General features: G+C 55.5%; 10 protein-coding genes across 10 annotated transcripts; 3 read left to right on the forward strand and 7 right to left on the reverse strand.

Moving 5' to 3' along the window:
- Positions 1 to 396: 396 nt before the first annotated feature.
- On the reverse strand, positions 397 to 3,969 carry BROUX77_004708 (uncharacterized protein; the record flags this gene model as incomplete). Its single annotated transcript, XM_073749501.1, has 3 exons — positions 397 to 3,715; positions 3,826 to 3,895; positions 3,963 to 3,969. 3 exons carry the CDS (start codon positions 3,967 to 3,969, stop codon positions 397 to 399), a joined length of 3,396 nt encoding a protein of 1,131 aa, XP_073605165.1.
- A 2,659-nt stretch (positions 3,970 to 6,628) lies between these two features.
- On the reverse strand, positions 6,629 to 9,326 carry BROUX77_004709 (uncharacterized protein; the record flags this gene model as incomplete). Its single annotated transcript, XM_073749502.1, has 2 exons — positions 6,629 to 6,775; positions 6,873 to 9,326. 2 exons carry the CDS (start codon positions 9,324 to 9,326, stop codon positions 6,629 to 6,631), a joined length of 2,601 nt encoding a protein of 866 aa, XP_073605166.1.
- A 477-nt stretch (positions 9,327 to 9,803) lies between these two features.
- Positions 9,804 to 11,263, reverse strand: BROUX77_004710 (uncharacterized protein; the record flags this gene model as incomplete). The annotated part of the gene is made up of 3 exons (XM_073749503.1): positions 9,804 to 10,472; positions 10,613 to 10,694; positions 10,764 to 11,263. The coding sequence occupies 3 exons, from the start codon at positions 11,261 to 11,263 to the stop codon at positions 9,804 to 9,806; spliced, it is 1,251 nt and encodes a 416-aa protein (XP_073605167.1).
- Positions 11,264 to 11,997: 734 nt separating this feature from the next.
- On the reverse strand, positions 11,998 to 13,969 carry BROUX77_004711 (uncharacterized protein; the record flags this gene model as incomplete). Its single annotated transcript, XM_073749504.1, has 2 exons — positions 11,998 to 12,847; positions 13,200 to 13,969. 2 exons carry the CDS (start codon positions 13,967 to 13,969, stop codon positions 11,998 to 12,000), a joined length of 1,620 nt encoding a protein of 539 aa, XP_073605168.1.
- Positions 13,970 to 18,383: 4,414 nt separating this feature from the next.
- Positions 18,384 to 18,942, forward strand: BROUX77_004712 (uncharacterized protein; the record flags this gene model as incomplete). The annotated part of the gene is made up of 2 exons (XM_073749505.1): positions 18,384 to 18,467; positions 18,592 to 18,942. The coding sequence occupies 2 exons, from the start codon at positions 18,384 to 18,386 to the stop codon at positions 18,940 to 18,942; spliced, it is 435 nt and encodes a 144-aa protein (XP_073605169.1).
- Positions 18,943 to 19,524: 582 nt separating this feature from the next.
- BROUX77_004713 (uncharacterized protein) lies at positions 19,525 to 20,329 on the reverse strand (the record flags this gene model as incomplete). The annotated part of the gene is made up of 3 exons (XM_073749506.1): positions 19,525 to 20,052; positions 20,143 to 20,254; positions 20,325 to 20,329. 3 exons carry the CDS (start codon positions 20,327 to 20,329, stop codon positions 19,525 to 19,527), a joined length of 645 nt encoding a protein of 214 aa, XP_073605170.1.
- Positions 20,330 to 20,724: 395 nt separating this feature from the next.
- On the forward strand, positions 20,725 to 23,152 carry BROUX77_004714 (uncharacterized protein; the record flags this gene model as incomplete). Its single annotated transcript, XM_073749507.1, has 6 exons — positions 20,725 to 21,212; positions 21,264 to 21,324; positions 21,380 to 21,901; positions 21,961 to 22,346; positions 22,409 to 23,075; positions 23,135 to 23,152. 6 exons carry the CDS (start codon positions 20,725 to 20,727, stop codon positions 23,150 to 23,152), a joined length of 2,142 nt encoding a protein of 713 aa, XP_073605171.1.
- A 286-nt stretch (positions 23,153 to 23,438) lies between these two features.
- BROUX77_004715 (uncharacterized protein) lies at positions 23,439 to 24,347 on the reverse strand (the record flags this gene model as incomplete). Its single annotated transcript, XM_073749508.1, has 2 exons — positions 23,439 to 23,823; positions 23,932 to 24,347. 2 exons carry the CDS (start codon positions 24,345 to 24,347, stop codon positions 23,439 to 23,441), a joined length of 801 nt encoding a protein of 266 aa, XP_073605172.1.
- Positions 24,348 to 24,802: 455 nt separating this feature from the next.
- Positions 24,803 to 25,305, reverse strand: BROUX77_004716 (uncharacterized protein; the record flags this gene model as incomplete). The annotated part of the gene is made up of 3 exons (XM_073749509.1): positions 24,803 to 24,941; positions 25,017 to 25,144; positions 25,255 to 25,305. The coding sequence occupies 3 exons, from the start codon at positions 25,303 to 25,305 to the stop codon at positions 24,803 to 24,805; spliced, it is 318 nt and encodes a 105-aa protein (XP_073605173.1).
- Positions 25,306 to 25,640: 335 nt separating this feature from the next.
- On the forward strand, positions 25,641 to 26,254 carry BROUX77_004717 (uncharacterized protein; the record flags this gene model as incomplete). The annotated part of the gene is made up of 2 exons (XM_073749510.1): positions 25,641 to 26,019; positions 26,088 to 26,254. 2 exons carry the CDS (start codon positions 25,641 to 25,643, stop codon positions 26,252 to 26,254), a joined length of 546 nt encoding a protein of 181 aa, XP_073605174.1.
- Positions 26,255 to 26,785: the final 531 nt, after the last annotated feature.

Here is a 26,785-nt window from a genome sequence, read left to right on the forward strand (position 1 = left end):
CCTGGGCCTTTTACTCTAGTGCCACAATATGCCCATTAATTCAAACACATTTCTCAAAAGTCTATCCATGGCCATGATATCAGACGTGCTGTTTTGTCATCTTGCTGCTTAAAACAAACCCATCACACAATTCAAGTATACGCTCTGTCCTGTGCTTCACCATCATCGCAGCAACCGAGATGGCGTGTCAAAACTCTGTATTTTTTTGTACGTTATCTTCTACCTTTTCAAGGCTTGTTTTTGCAAAAAAAAAAAAAAGAAAAAAGAAAAAAAAAAACTATAGAGTTACACACACATCATCTTGCCGTAACCCTTTCAACACTGCATGTCGACATGACCAACATCTCACCTCACGCGAGGGAAAAAAAAAAAAAAAAAAAAGCACACACCATTCATTCAAACCCTCTGGTCTGCAAAGTCCAAAACCTCACAATCATCCTCGAAAAAGCCATCGTCTTCGCTTCCACCCATGTCATTGACCACTCTACGACGCCGCCGCGTCGTGATGAGAATCTGCTCATCGTGCCCGATTTGCTGCATCCTGCGTTCCATGGCCGAGGCAGGGAGAGCTCGATGGTCTTCCAGAGACGCCATCATATCCTCATCCAACCCCTCAGGGAATCCAAGATTCAACTTGGTGGTAGCCAGGGGCTGCCCAAATGCCCACACACCGCCAGTGTTTGCTGACTGTGCTGGCTTTCCTGTTGGGGCAGAATCGCTTTGATCTGGCGCTGTCGTGGTCCGCTTCCTTCGTCGAGGCCTGTCGTGCGGCATGTCCTCAAAGTTAGCTTCTGCGAACGCAGTGGTTAAGCTGGTCATGGACGCCTTCCTGGCCGCTGCAACCCCACTCTTGCCTGAACCCCGGTACTCATAGAGTGAAATGCGCCGATCTGTGTGGAACGGTTGGTACGGAGCACTCGACTCGATCTCGGCCTCGGGGATTGTGGCTTCAGTTGTAGGTTGAGCTACGGACCTGTCGGCAGCTGACACGTGCCGATTAGTGGAAAGGAGCGCGCTCCCAGCTTCCATTTCATGGTCAGACATAACAAGCTCATCCTCGCCAGAAATCAAGTTTCTGATATAGTCTGAGATGACGTTGTCTGGGAGCGTTGGTATGGCTAGATCTCGGTACGCCATGTGGTCTCTTGAATAGCGGCCTTGGGCAGATGACGATCCGGAATTGGTAACCATCGAAGTCGACATGCGGCGCGATTTGGAAGGGAAGGCACGCACAAGGCCGTTAGTTGCCACATAGAGAGTATTGTGATGCTTTCTCTTCACCCACGTGACGCAGCCCGGGAGCGGAGGACGAGTTGACGACGTGGACGGAATAGTTACGCGATTCTCAGCGTTCTGGCGTAGCTGGCTGATGGCATGCCCGGTTTTCCCAATGGAGTTGCTGATGCTGGCAGCAATGATACGGCCGCCATGGCTAGCAGACTCAACCAGGTGTGAGCTGCCACTGGCAATTTGTGCAGTGGTACTGCTACGCCGAGGCCGCGCCATAAGAGGCCGCGCAGCAACCAACGCAGCACCAATAGCATTCGATGCAAGTGAGACGGCCGAGTTTCCTGTGCCCTCGCCGCTGGCAGTGGGCGAGTGCCGTCCTTCACCGCGACGTCGCGGTGGCGGCCAAGAAAAGGCTCTATATGGCATATCAAGCAAATGGACAGTGCCTCTTTCTGTTACCATGGCGATTTGCTCACCGTTTGGCTTAGTCCATGAAACATCGATAATGCGAGCCTCGGTCAAACGTGAAAACTGTGCAATCTGACGAACATGAACGCCGGAAGTCCCGCTGTTGGCCGGGCTTGTGGGCATCTGAATCAGAGAAGACTTGGTGTGCTGGGTACGCATCAAATCCCAAACCATCTGAACATCGCCCTTTGCGCTAGCAGTAAACAAGAAAAGCCCAGTAGGGGAAAACGACAGATAGCTACATCCGCCAACAAGTGAAAACGTCGCAAATGGATGGATATTAGCCATGTTTCCGAGACTCTCAAGATCTACCAAGCAAACAGTGCCTGGTTCCTTTGTCGACACAGATGTGCTGGCACCATGAGTCGGGGGGAAGTCGCCTCCGACCTTGGGGGGATACGAAGATGCCCAAGTATGGCTAGGTGGTGATCTAGCCATTGTTGCTGCAGAGTTTGGCTTTGACCAGTATGACTGCAAAACACTGATACCCTGTTGGCCTACCCACTTTGCTCCGTGGATCAGTTCTTGGGTTGTTTCGCGCATAAGCTTGTTCATAAAACTTCCAGCCAAGGGCTGATCAACTGCAGTGAAAGCCATGGGCACTTGGAAGGGCGTGGGTTGAAGCACACCTGGTGCCTTGCCCAGCATCGGCACGGTAATCTCAGCCTTGATGGACAGCTGCCCAGATGGTTTGGGGGGACAATAGGCCAGCCAGCGGCCATTGAGGGCAAATATAGGCTGCAGGGTGTTCACTCGGACCGCAGGTGGATGTGTCTGCATTTTGTTTCCATCGTCTACAGCATCAGCTCTTAGCCTCTGCTGGACAGAAGTCCACAGCTTGGCAAGGCAGCCAAATTGGCTTTCAGATGGTTGGGCATGGGGGATGTGACTAAACACCCAAACTTCTCCGGAAGAGCCTGAGGACACCGTGATGTATCCAGCATCGGCTCTCAGCGTGAGAAGGCCTGACGGAGAAGGCGGTTCGAAAGCTTGGCTAGTTATGGGAATGGTTGGGCTTATGGGTGTGGGTGGAAGCCTAAGAAGTACATCAACTCTTTCGTTGGTCCTGAGAGAATAAACCTCTACAGACGTTTGGTAATACTCAACCTTGTTCAAAGAGCCATCGGCGGTGGCCCCATCCCTTGCATTGGCACTGGAAGTAAATGCGGATTTTGCAGTGGGCTTTTCCGGGACCATAGGACCATGCACTATGACCACTACCAAGGGGAACTTTCCCTGGTCGCCGCTCATCACCCATGGGAGGATTTTAGCAGCAATGACGCCTCCGTGCAAGCCTGAGAGGTTGTAGGATGGCTCGAGGGTGTGCTTGGTCAAAGCATACACCTTGAGACCACCTTCGTAGCCAGTAAGAACAGCAGTGTCTGTGCCAAAGGAAGAAGTCCCTTCAGTAGTGCGGCGAGGAAAGGTGTCGAAGCCAAGTTGGTAGCCACGATCGCCAGCATGGAGGCCAGACTGGGCTGGATCAATATCGATATCGGGTGGACCGTAATAGTATGGCTGGGATTGAGGTGCTAGACCAGAATTAGGAGTCAAGGACATTTGCGGGCTCGCATATTGAGAAACCGTCGAGCCACGTCTGAGCTGGCCAGCAAGATATTCGTTTCCCATGTAGTGGGTGGGATCGACCTGGTAGCTTGATGGTCTTATTGGCGAGGGCGAGACAGATGTCGAGTACGCGGCTTGCCTCTGGGGCCACGGAGGTGAAATTCTGGCGGAATCTTCATAGCTGGACGGCAGAGTCGGAGGCGAATCAGTGGGAAACTGCTGATAGTTGGCAGGGGAGCTAGACAACGGATTCTGAGTCCAATCAGGGACAACGCTTGGCGCAGTGCCGGTAGAAACCGATGTAGTTGATAGGGCATCAAGCACGGGCGAGGGCGATGCGATACTAGATGTTGTGCGGTTTGTGGGAATGGCGGTCGCACGTGAAGTTGGGTCATAGAGAACCGAAGTCGAGGGTTCGGCGGATGGAGGCGACTTGTCTATGACGTCGGTACTGGAGAAGAGGGTGTTAGATAAAAGGAAAAAAAGAAAAGGAAAAGGGAAAAGAAAAGAAAAAAAGATGGCAGATTACAGATGCCAATGCAAGGGGATATTTCTACTTACTGCTCGGAATGACGCCTTTTTGAAAGTGGAATAGCCCCGCCTTCTTTCGCATTTCTGGACTTCTTGGGGCCTGGTGAGCCAGAGCAGTTAGAACGACTGGGCTTAGCTGCGCTTTAATATGTAAATGGGCGACTTACCGGGCATGGGAAATCCCAAAGCCGGAACGAACTATGTAGTGGTTCTTTGAAGGTTGTCTTGGTGATCTATCGGCCAAGATCCTCAACAAGAGCAAGATATCAAGATTGTTAATAGCACCACTAAGACGAGGGGAGCGCAGAAGAGAGGGCTGACAAAGCGAGGGGAGAACAAAGAGACGGATGTGGTGCGATTCGGCGGAGTCTGGTTAATAGCAAATGTGACAATACAGTGGTGTATCTCTGGTAAAGATGACGCAACGATTGGCGATGGACGAGTGGTATACAGATATGAGGGGTTCACAGCACAGCTGGGACGAGAAAGAAGAGAAAAAAGAAGAAAAAGACAGAATTCAGTCGTGAGTATTGTTCGCGAGAAAAAGATCAAGAGGGTATTAAGACGTGGTCGTTGTCGTGAAGAAATAAGTTGATATATGCGGTATGATGCAGAGAAGTATAGCAAATGCAGTTAGTCGTGGATTAAAGAAGTGATGTATCAAAGTAGCGGAAACGAGCAAAGAGATGGCTCAATTAAGACAGAAAAAAAGGAAGAAGCTTGGATAGTAGCGGGAGACAGTGATATGCAAAAGCAGAAAAGAAACAAAGCTGAACCAGCCAAGACGAAGAACTCTGGACTTGGAGGGCTGCGGATCGGATCGCGAGTGTGTGGCTGAAGTTGTTGGAGCTGGTCGTAGCGAGGACTCAACAAAAAAAAGAAAGACGGGAAAGAAAAAGACGTGGATAGAAACAGTGGGTTAGCAAGGCGATCGATCAGATCAATCAGTGGGACAAAGTATCATGAGTTGGTTTGTTGTGTAGTTGGATGTAGGTGAGGGGAAAGAGAAAGAAGAAGAAAAAGAGAAGAAGGGAAGAGGACGAAAAGAACGGACAAGGAAGCAAAATGGTAGCAGACGATTAACCAAGCAACTACTGTCGCAAAGAAAGAGCAACTGCTCGCATAAGATTGCACTGAGTGATGAGTGGTGAGTAAGTACCTCTGTAGTCGTCGGTTCTCCAAGGCAGTTTCCTCATCCTACAACCCTAGTCGGTGAGAAATGGAAGCTACCTGGAGAGCCCAAGGGGCCTGCCTGCTGGAAGTACAGAGTACCCGCGAGTACAGGCTCCTTCCTGTCTTTCCACAGGGTGTTTTTGGGCTTGGACAAGCAACTGCAGTCCTGGGTACAAGCCAGCTAGTTAGCGAGCAGTTGCCACAGGCGATAACCAATCAACCAAGCAACTACTTACACTTACACTGACACTGGCTTCCGTAGTTATCTGTGCTAATCTGCCGGAAAGCGGGTCACCTGCCCTGCGCTCCTGCCCTGCCCTGGCTGCGCTCCTGCCCTGGCTGCCTCTTAACAGATAAGCATAGTAACGCCCAGCATTTGCAGTTAGCGCCAGCTTGCAGCCGCCCCTCCTCCTTCCGGGCCTTTTTCTTTCCAGCCAGAACAGCACAGCGCACGTAGCATAGCGTGGGCCGCCGCTCCGGAGCGCCTTTTCGGAGGGCTTTGAATTCCTGGCGGCTCCCTGGGAGGACACATACAGACACACAGATAACAACACGTACAGATAACTGTAGATCGCTGTCCTCCCCGCCTTCAACCACCCACACGGCCAGCCCTGCGGCTCGCTCTTCTCGCGCCGAGCCCGAAGGGGACCTCCGGCTGTCCGCCCCAGCCTGCGGGCGGCTGCATCTCTCGGCTGTGGTGGCACGTGGCTGACGAGTCGGTAGCTCACTGGCCAGCCCAGCCAACGAGTGGAAAGGCTGACCATGTCGTCCTGGCTTTCCAGTCGCCGCCATTGGCTGCCGGTGCGCGCGGGCTCCTTTTTGCTGACAACTGGCAACCAAACCGTGACTGTCGTCTTAACATGAGCTACTTGTGCTGTGCTGTGCTGTGCTGGACCCTTCTCCTCTTCTCCCCTCTTCTCGTCTCCCTTGAACAAGCCTCGAGGCAGTTTGAACAGGGGGGAGGGGGGGGGGCGTGCTATGGCCAGGGCATGTCATGTTACCCCTCCACCCTCCACACTGCGTCATGGACAGACACGAATAGAGCATTATGCCATCTGTTCTGTTCTGCTCTGTCTTCTTCAGCAGCTCCCAAGAGTCTTTGTTTATTAGCCTCCAGCCCCCTGTTGCTGGGGCTGTATCAGACAGGGAATATGCCACACAAGCCAGAAACAACAACAACCGACAGTCCCTGGAGTCTTTGGTCTCTGTGCTGTGCTGTGACTCATTCCACTGAATCCAGCCGTGTGCACAAGGGTCCGCATCTCCATCTCCGACTGCAAAGGCTCGGCGGAATTCCAGAGCAGCCAACCAGCGAGCCCCCCGTGACCAGTTGGCGTCATGGATAGAACAGCCCTCGTGTGGGGTTTTAGGGGAAACACAAATGTAGTTGTCCAAGTAGACACGACAGGTGTGCGGCCTTGTTATAAAAGACGCCCTAAACTGCTAAAGCCCATGTTTTCATCTTTGCCCATTCGGAGCATGACGTCAGAGCACGTGAGCCGAGCCGACAACGAAACTTGAAAGAGACAGAGACAGAAAGGAGACACCAGCATGTAAAGATGCAAAGATGTGTATGAATGTAGTTAATATCACACCAACACACGAACCAAAAACTAGTAAACTAATAAGTGCTTTTTTATTCTTTGCTGGCCCTGCACCCTTAAGTTTTGACGCCCCGTGACGTCACTTCACCTTTAGACCCGATATTCAACCTCTTCCTGCAATCCGGGCAGTACCACTTTGTCGTGCGCCGCGGAATCTCTTTGAGCGCAACACAATCCAGATGAAACCATTGATACTGGCATTCCTAGAGGAGAACAATAGTTAGCACCAGCAATCACACGCATGATACACGAGGGGAAAATAAAGAAAAGAGAAACCCTCCGTTCCTCCTCCCAGCTTACCTCGCTCTCGCATGCAATCATCGTCCCGAAACTGACGCGATTACACACACAATACCGCGGCTCGCCAGGATCAATCGGCGTGCCGTCCTCGTCAAACTCATCCACCTCCGGCTCCGCCACTATCACCGACGACGACGACAACGACGACAACGACGACGACGCCCCTTTATCCCTCTTCGGCGCCCGGGCCTTTTTGCGCGTCGCCGCCTTGCGCTTGCCCACAGCGCTATTATCGCCGGAGCTAGTCGTGTTCGCCGGCCGCTTCGTGCGCTGGCCCGTCCCCGCCGCGGCAGAGCCTGCAGCGTCGGCTGCGGCTGCGGCCGCGGGCGCCAGCCTGACGGTGCTTGATCTGCGCGGTCGGTCGAGCACGCCCACGCCCGGAGCCTGCTCTGGCTGAATGCTGCTGCTGTTGCTGCTGCTGTTTCCTCGCGAGCCGGGCCGTCGACCGGCGCCGGACGGTGCTTGCTGCTCGGGCGCCGGCGCAGGGACGGGCGTGGCGCTTTGGGCCACGGGCCTTGTCTGGGGGGTGGAGGCGCCTGCTGAAGGCGCGGGGGCTTCGTTGGATGCCGCGGGCACTGCTGGCGCCGGCAGTCTCTTGTTTGCCTCTGCGCGCGTTTCGCGCTTCGAGATTTCCTGCGTGGGCGGGAGGATGGGCGTCGTCGACTTGCGGAACGTGCGCGGCTCAGCGGACGAGCCCCCGGGCGCCGGCGGCACAGAACATTGGGGCGAGATGGACGTGGACGGCCGCGCGGCGTCGGTGGCGCTCGGGGCAGCAGGCGCCATGCGTGCGGGCGGCGGCACAGGTGTCCGGGATTGCGGGAGTGGCGGCGCCGCGACCACCGCAGCGTGTCGCCTGGTGTCGCCGGCTCCAATGGATAGCTTGGGCGGAGGGATTGGCGTCTCGACCTTGATTCGCTTGGACGCCAGCCGGCCCGCGCTAGCGGCGACGTTGGCTCTTGCTGTTGCAAGTGCAGGCGCCGAGACGACGGATGTGATTTTGGGGAACGTTGCGCTGACGCCGACTGCGGGCATCGGCGCAGGCGAGGCAGTCGATTCGACCACAGACTCTGAGACCTCGGGCGACTCGTCATCGCCAGCGGCCCTCTTGCGCTTTACCGCAGAGCGCGCGGCGGGTTTTGCCGGCTTGCTTGGCTCGTGGGAGGGCGTCGTGGGCTGCAGCAGCATTTTGGCAATCTCTTCGAGTTTGCGCTCCGACGCCTCTGCTTCCTCGGCCGCCATCTTGGCCATGGCCTCGCGCTTGAGCTTCTTCGCCTCATTGAGCTTCATCCCCTTGTTACTCGACGTGAGTGTCACGTCCGCCAGCGCCTCGGCGCTAAGGGCGCCCTCAACGGCTGGCGGCGCAGCACCAGACGGGTCCGGCGCCGAGGGCAGCACCACGTCTTCAAAGTCTCGCCCCTGCTCAAGGGCTTTTTGCCGGGCGGCTCTGTAGGCTTCAGGCCCGCGGCATAAATGGTTGAGTTCTCGCGCAATCATGGTGTCGCTCGGACTCCAAGTCACATTCTTCTTCATCTTTTTGCGCAGCCGAGCCAGCTCCACGGGCGTCAGCCGCAGCCACGGCGCCTCGGCGCTCCCAGGCTCGGGCGGACCTGTGGCCAAGCCGACAGGCGGTGCAGTCCCTGCCGCCATGTGTTCAGCGGCGTTGGTGTTGTTGGCGGGCTGTGTAGTAGATTTGGGCGGTCTGCCCGGACGCCCTGTTGGTTTGTGCCGTGCAGAAGGAAGCGGCGGAGTCGGAGCTTTGCGGGGGTCGCTGGGCTTTTCATCTTCCGAGGACTCATCGTCGTCATCTACGGACGAGTCGTCGTCGAGTTCGTAGGGCGCAAGGACCTCGCCGGGGATGATGATCTTGGGGGCCCGGGGTCGCTTCGGCCTCGGCTTGTCTGGCTTTTGCGTCTTCTTTGAGAGCGGCGCGGCCTTTGTCGGCGCGGCCGAGCAGCTTCCAAGGTCCTCGGCGGAAGGGTAGTTTTCCAGCATGTTCCTGAGCTTTGCCAGCAACACGGAAGCTCTGTCATAGTGCTTGTTGACGTTTTCAAACATGCGTAGCGCCTCGGCGTGCGAATGCAGGCGCGACTGCAGGGCAATGGTCATGTTTTCCGAGATGTCGGACCTCAGCGCATTCGCAGCCGCCTGGTCGACGGCCGCGGCGCTGGACCGGCTCGCCCACGTGGTCGTGGCGTCGTGGACAGCCTGCGACGACGCGGCGTAGGTCTCGTCCAGCTGGCCAATCAGGGTCAGCGAGCGGATCATGTCGGACGGGAGGTGGTCGGTGAAGTCGGTAAAGTCGGTGATGGTGGCTTGCGCATCGGGGTCGGCGCGCATGTCCATGGCCTCGAGCGACTCTCGCAGCGAGCGCTGGACCGGCGGCTCCGAGCCGGGCATGCTGCGGGGAGAGACGGCGGCAGCCTCGTGATGTGAGGCATCGGGGGACTGGATCATGTTGGCGGCAGTCGAGAGCCCATGTCGAGCGCGTTGGCAGCACGCGTCAGTTGTGTGGCGGGACGAGATGCGAGATATGAAGATGAACAGAAGAAGAAGAAAAGGGGTAGTGCTGCAAAAGGATAAAAGTATGCGCAAATAATATCAGGCTTGCAGAATGAGAAGCACGCAGCAGCTCGTGACGCGTTTTCGGGCACCAAAACTGCGATGATGTCGTGAAGATGGGGTGGGCTCGAGCTAGCTATCTCTGATTGGTCCAGCGGCGGCGGGCTAGGGTCTAGGGTTGAGTGGCAGTCAGGCGATGGGGAAGCTTTTATCGATAAGACTCTGGAAGCCCAGAGATTCACAGGTACAGACGCAGTCGGTTCTTTTTGGCTAACTACCGGGTAACTAACTATTCACAGTGCTTCATGAGTGCATCCACGCCACTCTACAGCCATGTAAGCCTCCAGTTGGCATCCCAGCCTCCAGCCATCTTCACAGCTTGCCCGCCCACCCCATGCCAATCCCGGCAAACAGCGCCGCCGCAACCCAGATGCTCGCGTACGCAACAGCGCCCTGGTGCGTAGTCTTGAGCCCGCACAGCAAAAAGGCACATGTGCCGATGCCCGACGACAGCATGGCCGCCAGCGTTCTCCGCAGGCCGACCTTGGCGCGCGCCGTGTAGCCCCAGAAATTAAAGACGACCGTCTCCCACAGCGTCGCGGCGGCGGGGTCGAAGCGGGCCAGCATCGCATCCTCGCGGCGCAGGCCCAGGTCGGCGTAGGGCACAAAGACGAGCCGGTTGAGCGCGGCGCCAAAGGCCAGCGCGGCGGGCAGGATGGTGGCGTAGTCAAAGGGGAACGCGGCCGTCAGCGTCTGGCCGCCGGCGAGGAAGCCGAGCACGAGGCGCGGCACAAAGCTCTGGAAGGCCAGGAAAATGACGACGGCGTAGATGGCGGCGGCAAAGACAGACGTGGCCAGCTGCACGCCCACGTCTGACGTCACGGTGCCGCGCGGCCGCGCCGTGGCATGGCGCTGCTTGGCGGGCGTCTGCGACAGGGATCTAAAGAGACTCCACAGCTCAAAGACGACGGCCGAGTCGACGGCGAGCGCGGCCAGCGCCAGCGTCGGCGGAACCTGGTAGAAGGTTGCCAGGAGATAGACCTGCGAAGCGGCACAGCAGAAAAACAAGCGACGCGCGGGGAGTTAGTTGACAGCGGCAAAAAAACAAAAAAAAAAAGTCAAAACACACAGCTCGCTCGCTTCGCTAGTGCGGCCGCGGGAAAGACGAGGGACATCCTTACCGTAGGGCTGGTCCCGAGAAAGCCCACAGCCGCTGCATCGGCAGCACTGCACTCGGAGAACCAGGCAAAGGCCGTGTAGATACTATGCGCCGGCACGTTAGCTTCGGGGGGAGCGCCCTTTGATTCCGCCACGGACACCACGCCCACCTACCCTCGCCAGCCCAGGAGCACGCCCAGATCGCCAGGGCTGAGATGGCGCACAACGCCCAGCAGTTGCGGCCGGGCCCACTCCTGGAGCAGGGAATAGGCCATCCACAGAGCGCCCAGGCTCGCGAGCACCTGCAGCACGGCCGCGACGGGCGCTGGAAGCGTCGAGGCGCGCTGGTGGCCCAGGCCCAGGCCGTCGCTGTCGCTGCCGCCGTCGCTACCGAGGTCTGCCAGGGCGAGCTGTGCGTCACGGCTGCGACGCCTGTTTCGCACCGCCGCCCTGCGCGCCCCAGCCGTCGCCGGCGTTTCAAGCTGCTGCGCGCCGGCATGATCGCCTGCAAATCTGTCCAGCACGTCTGCGCCGCTGTCGGTCATGGCTCGTTCCGCCCGGGGCGTCTGGCGCCGGAGTCGCGCGTCGTAGATGGTGGAAGCCTCGGCTTCGCTGTCAGACGCCAGGGCTGACAAGGCTTTTCGCTGCTGAGAAGACGCGGGATGGCTCAGCATTGTGGGAGGGTGCAGGCACACAGACGCAATGGTGGTGGGGGGGAATATCGAGATGGAGATGGACAGAGTTGGCAGGTTTCAAAGAGCACCAATCCAAGTCGCGTCACAGAGAAGCTTTTGCTTGTTCTGACCTGGTTCTAGGGGGAGAGGGGGGCAACGAGAGTGGAAATACCAGAGTGAAAATATTCGGCCAGATTGGGAACGCTGACGCCGACAAGTACCAGTGAAAAGTGGCAAAAGAATCAGCTGAAAAAAAGCACAGGGAGGACCAAGACTCGCGTCATTCTCGTTATGAATATATTTGTTCTGATGTGCTACTTTATAAGAAGCAGTAGTTTATCGCATCTGCCGTCGCCTGCGCAAGTCTCGAGACCCAACAAGGTCTACATGAGTATAAGAAAAAAAAAAGAATATAACTAGGAGGAAGAGAGGGCATCATCAAAAGCGACGAACCACAACCGGTTGGCCTCTTTGATGCCACCCACCAAACAGGAGAAGAAAAAAAAAACAGAAATCCCGGATGGCAGGCTATAGACAAAGGGAAGATGGGCGAACCAAACAAGACACTACTACACAAAGCCCAAGAAAAAAAGAAAAAAGAATCACCGCCCCCCATGCAAAGTCAAGAGCTGGCCGGCGCCGTGTACAAAACAAACCCAAGAATAACAAAACCAAAAAAAAAAGACAGAAACAGTTAAACAAGAAACACACTGAAAGACCCTCCGGCTTGGAGCCTATTCTTCCATGCGACCAAAAACGCCGTCGTCATCTTCGTCACTGCGCGCCCGCCGCATATCGTAATCATCATCGTCGCCCGCCACGCCCTCACTGGCGCTGTCGTCCATGTCCATGTCGTCGTGCGAGTGCAGCGACTTGGCGCCGCCACGGATAAAGCTCTCGCCGCGCGTGAAGCTCTCCTGTGGTCTGCTCGGAAAGCTGGTGAAGCCCGAGCTCGCAAATGACGTGGCCTGTTCAAGATACTGAATAGGCAGCGCGGGAACCGGCGGTATCAGGACAGCCGTATTTGGTGACTTTGCGTGGTTGCTGTTAAAGCTGCAGCTGAGCATCTCCACTGCCGCGGCAAGCTCGCGGTCAACCTTGCCGGTAGAGCTACGGCCCGAGGAAGTCGGGCGAATGTCTTCGCTGCGCTTGCGGCCGTGGCCGTGGCCGTGGCCGAGTGACGTTCCGTTTGGAACTGAAGAGGCGATGCCCTGGAGCACGCTCGTCGATGGTCTGTGGCTCCCCAGCTTGTAAGCTTTGGAAATGCCACCTGTGCTGTATCTCTTGGTGGAGAACTGGTGCGAGTTGAGTTTGAGACCCAGACCTTCCATGGGTGGTGGTGGTGTGGTTTCGGTCGAGCTCGTGCGATCGTGGCGGCGCGAGGCCGCGTCCGAGAGAGAAGAAGAGTCGGTTTCACTGTGGAAGCCGCTGGTGGATTCCGAAGGCGATGCAGTCATGGTGTCGGATTTCGGGTCATTGTGGTTCATGGCAACCAGGACACTGGCTGCCTCGAGAAGCTGCACCTGCTGGTGCTTGGAAATGAGGAGTTTGGACGTGTACGACCACTCCGGAGTGTGTTCCCATCTGAAGAGAAGAAGAGAAAAGAAAGGATATCCAAGTCAGCTGTCAAGTTCCAAGTCATAAAGGCGGTGGTGAGGCAGCTAAGCCAGGGTAGATGTATAGACATGGGTGGCATTTCAGACAGGGGTAGTAGTAGGATCACATGCACCAAGCACCGAGACCAAGACGCCGAGTGATGGAAAAGCAAGCTCGGATCTAAAGGTGCGTGCAGCCAGAAAGCAGACAGCCAGACAGTCGTAAAGACGCACAGCCAGACATTCAGATTCATCCAAAAACGACACATGCAAACATAAAACGAAGCCAGCCGTGGGTTGCTTCAATGGTGATTGTGGCAGGGGGGGACAGGGAGACTAACAGATGCTTTGTCAGGCAGCTGCTATGCTTGTAGCTTTTCCCACAGGTATCACAGCGGAGTTCGATTCGGTTGAAGCGCTTTCCGCCTTCACGGACGAGGGGCTGGCCCTCACTGGCGCGGCGAAGACGGCTCTGGTCGTTGAGGCCAGAGTCCGGGGTGGATGGCGAGAGCGAACCGTGGCCGAGCTGCATTCTCGACATGACCTCTTCGCCCACGTCGGCGGATTCTCTCTTGACTCCAGGCATAAATCTCGGGGGCATCTGGGCCGGGGGGATCGTCGAGACAGCCAGGTTCACGGGTCCGGTGCCGGTTGACGAGGACAGCGACATGGAGGCTGCCGCCACATGGCGCTTGGAGCTGGGACCCGGAAGGGCCAATGGCGAAGCATCTATGGCGGAAGCAACGGCTGCGGCATTGGCGTGGGTGACTGCAGCACTAGTGACAGACTTGCGTCGGTTGATGCGGTTGTTTGTGTTTATGGGAGAAATGGCCAGTGAAGAGAGGGTGTGGGAGGGTGCTCTCGTATGTACGGGTCGAAAGAGCGGGCCGGGGGCGGAGACAGGGCCGGGACCGGTGCTCGGGGCCGAGATGGAGGCAGGAGTGGAAACGGGCATGTTCGCAGTCGTCGTCGAGGCCGTGAGGGTAGCCGCGGTCATGGCCGTGGCCATGGTCGAGAGACTCGGAGTTTGAGCATGTACAAAGGGCCGCGACGGGTGTTGCATTTCCTGATAGGGCGAAGCGAGCAATCCATCGTCAGTGATTTTGTTCATGAAGCACCAAGGAGTTGAGATGGGGCATGGGGCGGACTGGGGCGAGGCAAATCTCCGTCACAAACATTCAAGGCAATATCACGGGAGCGGGAGCGGGAGCGGGGGCGGGAGCTGGAGTTTGCAGGTAAAGGAGAGGAGCAGAGCAGTCTTGTCGGGTATCGGCCGGGCCGAGAGGCAAACAGCAAAAGACTCCCAACGAGGGCTGAAGAACGGCATCAATCGCCCAGAGCACAACATGGCAGACTGGCTGCACGTTGTGATGGGCCAAGGGCAAGGAAGGACATCACAGCAATGGTGGCTCAACCTACTTTGGACGAAGCCATTGCTAGTCCTTTCTCCTTGGAACAGAATAGCTGCCGGCAAGGAAACTTGCGAGTAAGACGGGTGCGTGTGTGGTTTATACAGGCGGCAGAAGTTTGCGGGATCTGGGTGTATATGGTGTAACACAACACGTCCGCCTGCCGTTTTGTTGGTTGTTGGTTGGTTGCGGGAGAGACAAGACAGGCCTAGAGTAGAACGAGATTATACAAGCAAAGCAACGGTGGCGATGCTTCGAGGCGGGAGGAGGAGGGGCGGGGGAGGAGGGGAGGAGCCTCTGTATAGAATGGCGAGCGGTCGAGGGAGTCGACGTCGAGATGGTGGTTGCAGTGAAAGCGGGCGGTCGAGGAGGTGGGAGAGCGAGTCGGAGCCAAGGTCGGTGGTCAAGAAGAAGACGAAAGGATATGGAGACCAGAAATCGGCGATGTTGTCAAAGAAGAAGACGTGAATGTATGCAGGAAGGAAGAAAGAAGAAAAAAAAAGGTCAAGGAGGTTGCTACACTTTTTTTTCCCTTTGGGAAGCAACTCTAACAAGGAAAGCACGAGGCACACTATTTACAGGCACAATTTACGTGGACGGGGACGCATCGAAACAAGCAGGAGGTCATGGAAGCCCAGGCAGGACTGGACAGGCAGGACAGGCAGGACAGGCAGGACTGGACAGAACAGGAAGGAAGGGGGAGCAGAGGGAGAAGGAGAGCGAGAGAGGGGGAAGGGAGTGGGTGAGGGCCGTGTAATTGTGGCGTGGATCTATGTACCCGGTACATCCAAGCACAACGGCGCTGGCTGGGACTTGGGCGGTGTTTGAGGTAGGCGGGACTTTGCTGGGTGTTTTTGTGAGTGTGGAGAGTGTGAATGTCAAGGTCGAAGGTGGAAGGTGTGGTGTGAATAGCCAACTAGTGAAGCAACTGCCAAGGTGCCTGAATACTGGAGCAGGGCGGGCCAAAAGTATACAGACACGGCTTCCACAGCTGTCGATGTCGATGGAGCATAGGGCTCACCAAGTCGGAAAGTTAGGTTTGTGCTTTTCGTTTCTTGTGTTTCCCAGAAACTGCACACGGCTTAGGGATCAAGCCCCAGTTTTGGTGGACGGAGAGCGGGGAGGGAGCCCTATCACTATCATATCGCCATATCATATCGTGGTTTATCATAGGGTTGTTATCACATCATTGACCAAGACACCAAAAAAAAAAAAAAAAGAAAACAATATTGGCATTCCATCGCCTATGTAGTTAGCTTCACCGTAGTTCTCAGGGAGCACCAGCCTAACACCAGCAAGATCTCAACCTCGACTAGACTGGGAGGATACAAGGGGCACGTATCACGAGGACACTCATAAGATGAGGGAGGGCGAAAACGAGGCGGACTCTAGATGCACACATTGGCTGGCTGGCTGGCTGGCTAGAGTTGGCGGATATTGACGATTCACTACAGTGCTATTAGCGCACAGCACCATTAGCACTACCACCACCAATATCCTCCCCTACCATGTACCACCTCCTCCATGCCCGTCGCTCGCTATTTCGGAGCCTGAACGATGCATAGCGTGGTGAGATGACGGTCTCGTGCCCTTTTTTCTTTGTTCTTTTCTCTCCAAGATCCTGGTGCCGGCTTCCCATATCCCGCCTCGTATCACGAGATTAACACCAGGGCAGGGCCGACGCGCAGTGAGATATATAAAAGCCCTCGCCGCCTATCAACCGAGACCACGTTCCGTGAGTAATTTGACTGGCTGGCTGGCTGGCTGGCTGACCGACTGACTGACTTAACTTGGTTGATTATGAGCAGATAATCTGATACGGTACGGCCTGATGGCGTGGCGTGGCGTGGCGTGGCACACAGCGGACGGGCTGGTCACTGGCTTTTGCGTTGTTTTGCTGGGCGAGAGATGCTCGCCTTATTCCCGGGACGAGGAGAAGGGGGACCTGGCTCCCATGTATTCTATTCTTGGAGACCTCATTTCGAGGGGAGAGAATCGCCGCGCTGAAGGTCACACATACGCACACAAAGAGCGGCCACTGTCACTGGTCTTTGGTTGAACGATCCCTTTGTTAGTGGCCCTTTCTTTCACAGTGCCCTTTTGCGTCTCTTAGGGGCTTCGCTACAGGCCCTGCCAGCACTGACTGTATGGATGGGCCTGGCTACAACTCGAACTGGAATGAGAATGATGAGGGGGTGCGTGCATTGAGCTATGGGATAAGTCGATTCTCAATTCTGATCCATGCACATGCTTGCATGGATTGATTGGCTGGCTGGTCTCCCTTTGTCAAAGAGCCTGGAATAATTAATTTGCCTCTGGGACAGCAGCAATGCGATACGTGGACATGTATGTACATAGTTACAGATTTCAGAAGGGGACGCCGGGCCCAGAGACACACCTACAGACATACAGACAGGCATACAAACCTACAGAGACACATGTGTACCCACAGACATGTGTATGTACAGACACACTTCCAGCAGCAAAGGCCAGGTTTACTGACTGGCTTGCCGTCCGATGGTCGGCAGACACCAAGCAAGACCTGGCTGGCGTCTCGTCTCTCTGAACACAGGTAGCTAGTTAGTCAGTTAACTAGTTATGTAAGTGTGACTAGTTATGGATGTCTTGGAGGTGCTGGTGCTTCTTGTCTCTCGCTCTTGGCTGGCCTGTTCTAGCCGACCTGTCCTCGCTTGTTGTGCCCTTGTTCCGTTTCGCTGGCTGAGAGCAGGGGCATTAACTAATTAGGTCTTGTCTCCTTTTTGGGGAGCCAAGGACTTGAAACGAGGTACATGTGTACATGCGAGCATTAGCTGGTAGTTCCACCTAGTCCACCAACTAGCTGTGTTGGTACATGTGTGTGTGTGTGTGTGTATGTTGCCATATCCCAGCTCCGGTTCGGAAGCAAGGCCAGTGAGTGGGTGAGACAAGAAGAGCCCGCCAAAACAAGACGGAAATAACAGATTGCACAGAGAGAGAGAGAGAGAGAGAGAGAGAGAGAGAAGATACTTGTACATGGACAAAGACGCCGTCAAAGACAAAGACAAAGACATGTCTTCTGGAACCAAGTGGCTATGTGTACTGTATGAATATATGCACAAAGTCCAGGGTTGATGCAGGGACAGGCCCCAAGTCTTGCCAGCCAATCACACGCCGCCCTCGCGGAGCGAGTCACGAAGCGGGTCTTCAGCAGCAAAGCGAAAGCCCAGACAGCCCAGCCAAAGGGCCTCCACGGCGGGGTAAAAAAAAAACCACTTTAGAACCACTTTAGTGGCTTGTTCCTTTGCCGGCTGGTCAGGCAGATGGGAAAAGGCCAAAGGCACGGCCGGCTGAGAAATGTGGATATATCGCCAGAAATGGCCTGGAGAGGGGGAGAAAGTGAGTGGACAGGAATGAGGGGCAAGAGACGAGAAACTACGTGGCCAAAGAAGAAGAGAAAGGTGGAAATAGTTGCTGGCTTGGCCTGGTCGTGAATGAGTCAATCACAAAAAAAAAACTTGGGTCTCTGAAAATAAAAACAAATTACCGAGTAAAGAGAAGCCCAGTGGAAGCCCCAAAAAAGAAACAACAAACCCACACCAGAGGTAACCCTGGCCGGGGGTTAAACAGCCATCCAGCCTAACCCGGCCCAACAACTATTCAACACCACCACCACCGCCAGAACAGGCACACTTTCCGCTGGAGGCAAAGACAGAACAAAACAAAACAGCCCTGGCCACGCATTGTGAGATTGTATCACTATTTACTTTGTCTTCTGTCTCTCCCCTTTTCTTTTCTTCTACTTTCCTCCCCCCCCCCCCCCCCCCCCCCCCCCCGGCCTGCTAGCTCCAACTAGTCAAGCCCCTCTAAACCCCCCAAGTCTAGCCCGTCATTTAGTGCTGTGCTTTAGTGCTTTGGCGCTCTAGTGCTGCTACATACCCCGCTGGAACTTTAAGGGTTCCCTGGCCTTTGACCTGGAGAGCCATGCGCGCTTCTGATAGGCTGCTGCTTTTCACATGACACCACTCCGCGATAACGTCAAGAGTGTGTGTAACAACTAACAACGACTTCTTTCTTTGTCTTTTTTTTTTTTTTTTTTTAATTTCTTCTTGTTCTTTCTCCTTTGACAACTACCCAACTATGGACCCCCCCAAAGTCACCCATGTCGGCCGGGGTGGCGCCGGAAACCTACAGAGCCATGACTTTGTCAACCATCTCCCGGAGGTTCGTCCGCAATCCTAGAGTCTAACCCCCAGATCGTACAAACCCACCGTTGTTTCCGTATTTTTGTGTATAACTTCCAGTTGTTGACTATATCCCTTGTGCGTTGCTTCTGTGCCCAATGCAGTCCGAACAAGCCAGTGTAAATCTTGCCAGGAAAAAGGATGCCTCCCCGTATGTCAGTGGCGGCCGAGGCGGAGCCGGAAACTTTGCCGCTCCATCGGCCGTAGCCGAAAGCGTTGCCGAGCAGCAGGCCGTTGTAGATGCCATCCAGGCCCGCACTTCGACTTTGTCCCAGCGCGCGTCTGGCTGGTCGGGCCGAGGGGGCGCCGGCAACTGGAACGCCGAAGCTGCGAGAGAAGCCAATCGCCAAGCCGAAGCCGCCCGAAAGGAAACCATGGCAGCCATCGACGCAAAGGTTGAGCAGATTGTGGATGTTGACCTGCCAGCACCGCCGCCGACATATCCCGGACCCTAAAGACTACGATGGACTTTGGGGATATGCTGGACAGATTGTTGATGGTGGGTCAAATGAACGACAGATTTAGAGGACGGCGTGTTGATAATCAGGGTATATAGTGTGGGATAGATGGGAACAGAAGCAGAAGCCGCAAAAAAAAGAGAAATCAACAGAAACAAGTTGCCATGCCGTGCATGGCTGACGAGCTGTCTGTCTGTGTGATGGGCCGTGCTGGTATTTTCTATCCGGTTTTGTATTTTGTTTTGCCCCGGAAGCATTGAACGACGAGAGTGCAAATGATTTGATGTGATAATGATCAATATGACCGAAACGAGGTCCCAGAAACGCCATGCCATAACGGAAAGAGAAAGAAGAACGACAACAGCAACAGCAGCAACACCAACAACAACAAGAAACAGCTCCCGACAGAGGAGCAGAGGGCCTTCCCCCCCCCTCCGCCCCACCCCCTCCGGCTTTTGATAATCATGTCGCACGCAAGAGCAAGCGAGCGCCCGCAAGCCCTGTGCGCGTTTTGCCGCTCTTACTTTTGTCGTTGAGAGCAGCGAAAAGAAAACAACCAGGGGTAGGCCAAGCCACCGCCTACTCGTCCATGTCGACGTCTTCCTCGTCGTTGCCGTCCTCGTCGTCCCAGCCATCGCCGCCCTCGTTGTCGTCGACAAGCTCCTCGACATCTCCATCGGCCGTCTCGACCAGCTTGGCCTTGCGGCGCAGCTCCTTGCCCCAGACCTTGGACTTTTGCGCCTCGGGCTCGATCTGCGCAATCTCCTCGGCCGTGAGCCCGGCCTCGGCCAGGCGGCGCTTCTCGCTGCCACGCAGGCGCGGCAGCAGGTGCTCGCTCTTGGCCACCAGCTCGCGCGCCAGCGCCAGCTCGCGCTGCTTGTTGCCCGCCATGCGCTGCTTGTAGTGCCGCCGCTCGCGGCGCGCGCGGATCTCGGCAATGCGCTCCATGGCCTTGACCGTCTTGGTCATCAGGTCGCGGTCGTAGCGGACCGGCACGTTGCGGCGAGCGGCAAACTGCAGAGTGCTGTCGACCGTCAACTCCTTGCCGGCCGCCTTGCGGAAGGCCTTGGTCCATTTGAGCTTGCGGGGGTTACGCTTCATCTTGAACTGTAAAAAAAAGAAAGGGAAAACAACGGACTTCCTGTTAGCACAATCGACTCGGTGTCTCGCCTCCCACGGATATCAATCACAACGCACGTTCTTGTGGCATTTGCTGCGGCAGAAGCGGAAGACCTTGGCGTCATTGCGAACAAAGGTGATGCCTTTGCTGGGGTACGCCGGCCTGGAGCAGAAGTAGCAGGTTTCGATTCTATCGACAGTCAATGTTAGCGAGGCCGACGGCGCCAAGAGCACTTGCAGTGCCTCTGGGAAGAGCGTACCTCATCGTGGCGGTATCTTGGGACTGTCAAACTGGCGGGTTGGTGGAAGGTGTGGTTTGATGATCGAAAAGGTTGGGCCAGTTGTGATCGTGTAGAGCCACCGAGGCCATAGAGGGATGGAGACAAGTTTTTTTTTACTAGCCTGTAATCTTATCGATAAGATAGAATCCTTCGCTGGTGATAAGGAAGAAGGCTTGTGCAAGAAGAGAGCCCTTGTCTGACCAAAACAAGCTCCCTGAATGGCTAAAATGCAACCAGGCGGGTTAGCTGCCTGCTGTGACCTTTGTTTGCAAGTCGTGATCTTCTTTCCACAGAGACAACTTCTGCCAAGCTGCAAATTTTTCTTGTTTCTTTAGATTCCGGCTTGATATATTTATTCTTTCCGCCACCAAACCCCAGAATGGCGGACAAGGAAGCGCTGATTTTCGTGCTCGATCTTGGCCAGACAATGGCAGATCACGGGCCTGGGCGCAACGAGAGCAATCTTGACTGGAGCATGCGATATGTATGGGACAAGATCTCGCACATTGCGTCCATGAACCGGAAGACGCTCAATGTTGGCGTCTTGGGTTTCCGCACCGAGGACACCGATAACATGATGCAGGAAGATGCCTCGTACCACAACATCAAGACCATCCAGCCGCTTGGCCCTTGCACGCTGGGCGACCTCCGCAGCCTCAGGCAGATTGTCAGGCCGTCGCGCCAGTTCATGGGCGATGCAATATCGGCGTTAATCATTGCCACGGCCATGATGAATGAGTTTACCAGGAAGCTCAAGTACAAGCGCCAGATTGTTTTGGTCACAGACGGCCGTGCGCCGATGGATGATGGCGACGTCTCTGCCCTCTCCAAACAGCTGCGAGACTGTGGCATCAAGCTGACTATCTTGTAGGTTTGGTTTGACGGGTCTGGCGTGCGTGGCTAACGTCTTCTTCCTAGGGGTGTCGATTTCGATGATGCCAACTTTGGCTTCAAAGAAGAGAACAAGGACGGAACAAAAGTGAGTTACTGCGATACGGTTCGTCCAACACCAAATCACTTACACGGCAGTCTAGCAAAGAAACGAGCGCACATTCCGGCAGCTAGCCGCCGAGGCAGACGGCCAGTACGCCAATGTTGGAGAGGCTATTGCAGATCTTGATATTCCCGTGGCCAAGCCCGTTCGCCCTTTCAAGACATATGACGGCTTTCTCAGCTTGGGCACCGAAGGTAATGGGCCGTCCGAAATTGCGCCAAATAACCTCATGATTGGCGTTGAGCGCTACTTTAGGACCAAAACAGCCCCTTCCATGGTGTCAACAATAGTCATAGCTCGCAGTGATGGCGAGAACCCGACTGACCAAGCCCAGGACACGGAGATGAAGGATGCCGACTTTGAACCAGTCAAGATCTCAAGAACATATGTTGTCGAAGACCCCAGGGCGCCTGGCGGCAAACGCGATGTTCCCCTTGAAGATCTGGCAAAGGGTTATGAGTATGGCAGAACCGCGGTACACATCAACAAGTCTGACGAAAATGTGACCAACCTGGAAACGCGCAAGTCATTTACAATACTAGGCTTTATTGACGCCTCAAAGGTAGGAAGGACGCCACCACATCTGGTTTAGAGGTCGAGCGTGTTGACAAATAATTGCAGTACAACGTCATCTTCAATATGGGTGAGTCATGTGTGACGTACGCCCGGTCAAGCGAGCCCTCGTCTGTCCTGACGCTGGCCGCTTTAACCAGCGCGATGGAGAGGGTTGGCGCCTATGCCGTTGCAAGGTTTGTGATCAAGGACTGGAAAGAGCCTCAGCTTCTCCTTTTGGTGCCCGACAGCCAAGAGAGATGTTTCTACGATGTTCCGCTTCCCTTTGCCGAGGACCTTCGGCGCTACCAATTCCCTCCTTTGGAGAGGATAGGCAAGAGTGCCGGAGTTGGCCCGGCCAAGGACCAACTTACACCCGACAAACAGCTGGATGATTCCATGAGCGACTTTGTGGATACCATGGATATCTCGCAGTGGGTTGTTGATGAAGACAAGTAAGCTTATGTACTCTTGCGCGAACGAAGATGTATGGCTCTAACAATCCATCTCTTGCTAGTGACCCAATAGATTACATGAACTTCAACCCAATGCTCCACCGCATCAAGCTAGCAGTCCAGCACCGCGGGGTCTATTCCGAACGGCCTATTCCCGAGATCCCACCAAACCTTGTCCAGTTCTCACAGCCAGGCACTGAGCTCGCGACCAAGGCCAAAGGACAAATCAGAGCTCTGGTCCAGGTCGCCGACGCCAAAAAAGTGCCACCCAAGCCCAAAGGCGGCAACCGAAGGGATGCAGTCAAGCCAGTTTCAGGCCTTGATGTCGAGGGCATGCTGGGCAACGCCAAGAAGAGCGGGATCTCCATGGACAACACGATCCCCGACTTTATGCGCCTGCTCGATGGCGCGAGCAGCAAGTCGGACATTGAAGACGCAGTGGAGCAGATGGGCGCCATCGTGCGGAGCGTCATCACCGATGCCTTTGGAGGCAACACCGACGGCCGCGCCGTGGAAATGCTGGGCGCTGTGCGGCGCGAAATGATCAGCGCGGGACACCCGGATGTCTTCAACGACTTGCTGAAGAGCCTCAAGACGCATCTGGCGGCCGGTGAGCTTGGCGGCGATCGCCGCGAGCTGTGGTTTAAGATTGTCAAGATTGCCCGCCTGGGGCTTATTCGCAGCGACCAGTGTGAGGGCTCGTCGGTGACGGTGCAGGAGGCAGCAGAGGTAGGTTTCTATACTGGCTCTACGAGAATGTGGGTGTATTTGCGGCTAACATGGTTTAGTTTTATAACCTGGAGTAGGGTGTGGGTGTCGGACACCACGCTGTGTGTGCTGTGTGAGCCTCGGTAGTCAGACTTGGTACGTTGATATGCTTGTAATAGCGGCCTTGGTTCTACGTGCTACCACATGATTATATGGAATCTATTTGCAAATAATGCACAACTATAGTGCAAGGGTCCTATCTTTCTATAGATTGTGGTCGACCTTTGCGGGGGGTATAAGTACTTGGGGGATATCATATCATGCAGGTGGCGCTAGTCATAGAAGCTTTCATGGTGGCCCTACCAAATATACAGGACCAGGCGTCTACTCCAGGTACCCCCGCAACTTGTACGCCTGAGAATCATCTTCTGCTAGAATGGTAGCCAGTGCCAGACACGCCCTCAAAGTGTAAACGGCATCGTTGCCGGCATTGTGGAGGTTGCGAGACTCCAGCTGCAAGCCATTGAGAATCGAGCCGAGCGAAGGCCCCTGGGGTAGATTCATAAACAGGGCGTAGATTTCGCGGGAATCGATAAACTCGACACACGTTGCCATGGATTCTATCATGAGGCCCATGTTGTCGAGGTACTCGATGTCCTGCTTCAGATCGTGGCCCACAACATACAGCGGGCGGTCATTTTTCAGCACCTCCTGCAGGAAGGATCGCGTGAGCTCCAGCTTGCTATCCTGCGAGATGATGTCGGTTTCGCTGCAGACGCGCAACAAGACAGACGGCGGGTGCAGGACGCAGTTAGCAACAAGCGACGGCCATGGCAGACGGAGCGGGGAGAGGGGGGAGAGAGAGAGGAGGGGTTACCCAAAGTTGAAGTTCTCGGGACATCCCGTGACGTATTCGCGGTTGACCATGTGCATGCACTCGCGCACCCACAAATGCCGCGCATACACCTGCGGCCACCAGCCGACGCCGCGGTCCTGCGGCGCGCGGCCGTGCAGATGCTGCGGGTCGAGCACGGCAAAGCCAATCTCGGTAATGGTGCTGTTGTTGACTTCCCACGTCTCAATGTCGATGGAGACCAGCACCGGTGAGGCGCGCTCGCAGCTGCCGATTGCCGGCTTGTCGTCGAGGTCCACCGGCGGCGGCTTGACGGCGCTAGACCCCGGGTCGGGGCTGGTGGCTAGGCCGAGTGCGCTCTGGAGCTGGTGCAGCATCTTGTGCTGGGCGGCGGTCTTTGCGGCGCGGTTGTTGGCTTTGGAGTTTTTGGAGCGAGCCATTTTGGAGTGGGGGGAGGGGGGCGAGGGAGGCAGTGTGTGAGTGAGGTTGTTTAGGTGGTGTTTTTAGAGGGAAAAAAAAAAGAGAAGATAGACGGAAAGAAAGAAGGGTAAAAAAAAAGAGGGACAAAGTGCCGACGCCTTCCTGTCCTGGATTTTCTGCTCATCTCGACACATTTCGTCCCACGTCACACAGATACAAAAATGACATGAATATGTACATCGATATCGAGGCCAAGAATTGCCTCACATTCCCCCACGTCGAGATCTTGGAGAAATAAAACCCCCCTCTGCCGAATAAAAAAACACCCCACGTGGGCAAACACCCAGAATTTTTCACTTTGCCAAGAACTGCACGCTTCTCTTGATTAGACTAAAACATCTTTGCAACTATTCATACAAGCACCAGTCCGCCACGGTGGTTTCTTTCTCTCTTTTGTATACCCTTTCCCCCCCGCTCACGAAGTCTTCTCCAGCAGCTCCTTGGCCTCGTTCACCTTGGTCGCCAGGTACGGGCTGCCGCCGCGATCGGGATGGTTGAGCAGCATCATTGTGCGATGGGCCTTGCGGATCTTGTCCTTGCTCAGCCCGCGCTCGCTGGGGCAAAACACAAGACGTTAGTTTTTCCGGTCCAGCTCGTGTGTGAAGAGAGACAACAGGGGAAATACGCACTTGAGAGACAGAATCAGCGATGCCTCGCGCTTCGTCATCTTGGGCTCGAAGCCACCCTTGTAGAATGCCTGGCCCAGCGCGCCCACGCCGCCGCGAGACCGCCGCCACGCGACCAGACCGGCCCGGCCCTGCATTTCACCGAAAGGAAAGGCGTTCGTTAGCAGAGGTTCCGGGTGAATGCACCGTCATCTCCAGGGCACAAGGCCCGAGTCTGCGGTTCGGTTCGGTCTAGACGTACCAGGAATGCGGCCACAGCGGCGCCGGCTCCGATAGCAAGAACACTCGTCATGGTGAACAAAGAGAAACAGGGCGACTCGTTTGTTGCGAGACAAAAAAAGTATCGGCGGAGGCAGTTTGTCGCAAGCAAATGCTCACTGGCTTGTTTTTGTGTTGAGGTGCCGTTTTTTTTTGTCGACATCGTCATCATAAAAAAAATGGCAGCTGGCCGTGGCGCCACAGTACAACGCCACATCATTGCCTTGCGCCACACTGGACGATGATTGGTAAGCAGAGCATCGGCATTTCTTGCTCGACTCCAAAACATCAAACTACGACACAGATCAAACGTGCAATCTGCGGCATCATTCCAACCCAACACTCTCAGCCTCATATTACATACTGACCATGGCCGGGTCCTTGGTCTTTTCCGTGGCGCCGTACCATATCATCTCGTACGGCACGCTGCTGGGGACGACGTTTTTCCACAGCTTCGTCAACGGCATCGTCATGTTCCGCACGCTGGAGCGGCCCGACTTTGCCGCGGTGCAGCAGAAGCTATTCCCCATCTACTTTTCCATGCAAACCTTTACGCCGCTGGTGCTGGCGCTGACGTTTCCCGCATCGGCGCTGCGCGACGTGGCCGGCGGCGTGGCCGGCGTCGCTCATGCCGCCAACCGCTGGGGTGTCCTGGCGCCCCTGCTGGCCATGATGGCCTGTGGCGCGGCCAACCTGCTTGTCGTCGAGCCGCTGGTCACGCAGTGCATGCTCGAGCGCCGGGCGCAGGGTGAGTTGGACCGTCTGGGTGGGATGGCGATTGCGCGCCTGTGACTGTCGGACTAACACGTGCAACAGAGAAGAAGGACGGCAAGCGCAGCTACGACCCGGCGCCGCACTCGGCTGCGATGACGGCCCTGAACAAGCGCTTTGGCAAGCTTCACGGCATTTCGTCGGTGCTCAACCTAGGTGCCTTTGTGGCGACTGTGGTCTATGGCTTTGACCTTGCGCGCCGCCTACACTAAACGTTGGCTCAGCCTATGTTGGCAGTACTAAGATTAAACACGGTTCAGATCAGGGTATCAGTTGGTAATTGACCGTACAACCAACGGCATCTGTATTAAATAGCAGTTCACCCCTCCTCCACTCTACATATAGCAGCATTCTGGTACAACTCGCAGAAAGCCGTAGTTCCGTGGCGCCTGTGCGTGGATGTGGATGTGGTTACTTGCGGACAATTCGGGACTAATCTTGGACATTATATAGTATTTCCGCGCGCAGTATGACCGAATGGCGTATTTCATGCAGAGCTCTCATCAGAGTGTTTTGATATTGGGGCGCCGCCCCCTGGAGCCCTGGAGCCCTGAAGGGTCATACAAGGTACAAGGTACAAGACATCCTTGTCTCTCTATAACAAAGAGCGAAACAAGACCACACAAGCGCCCCCTTTGTATAACGCCAGATAAAGAAGAGATGATGTTGGCCAGAAGAAATGAAGAAGAGAAAAAGGGGGCAGAGAGAGAAGAAGAAGAAGAGAAAGAAGAAACATTGCACAA

This window comes from Berkeleyomyces rouxiae (genome assembly GCF_048999995.1).
Source record: "Berkeleyomyces rouxiae strain 22BRR77 chromosome Unknown BrBRR77_ptg000004l, whole genome shotgun sequence".
Classification (NCBI taxonomy): Eukaryota; Fungi; Ascomycota; class Sordariomycetes; order Microascales; family Ceratocystidaceae; genus Berkeleyomyces; species Berkeleyomyces rouxiae.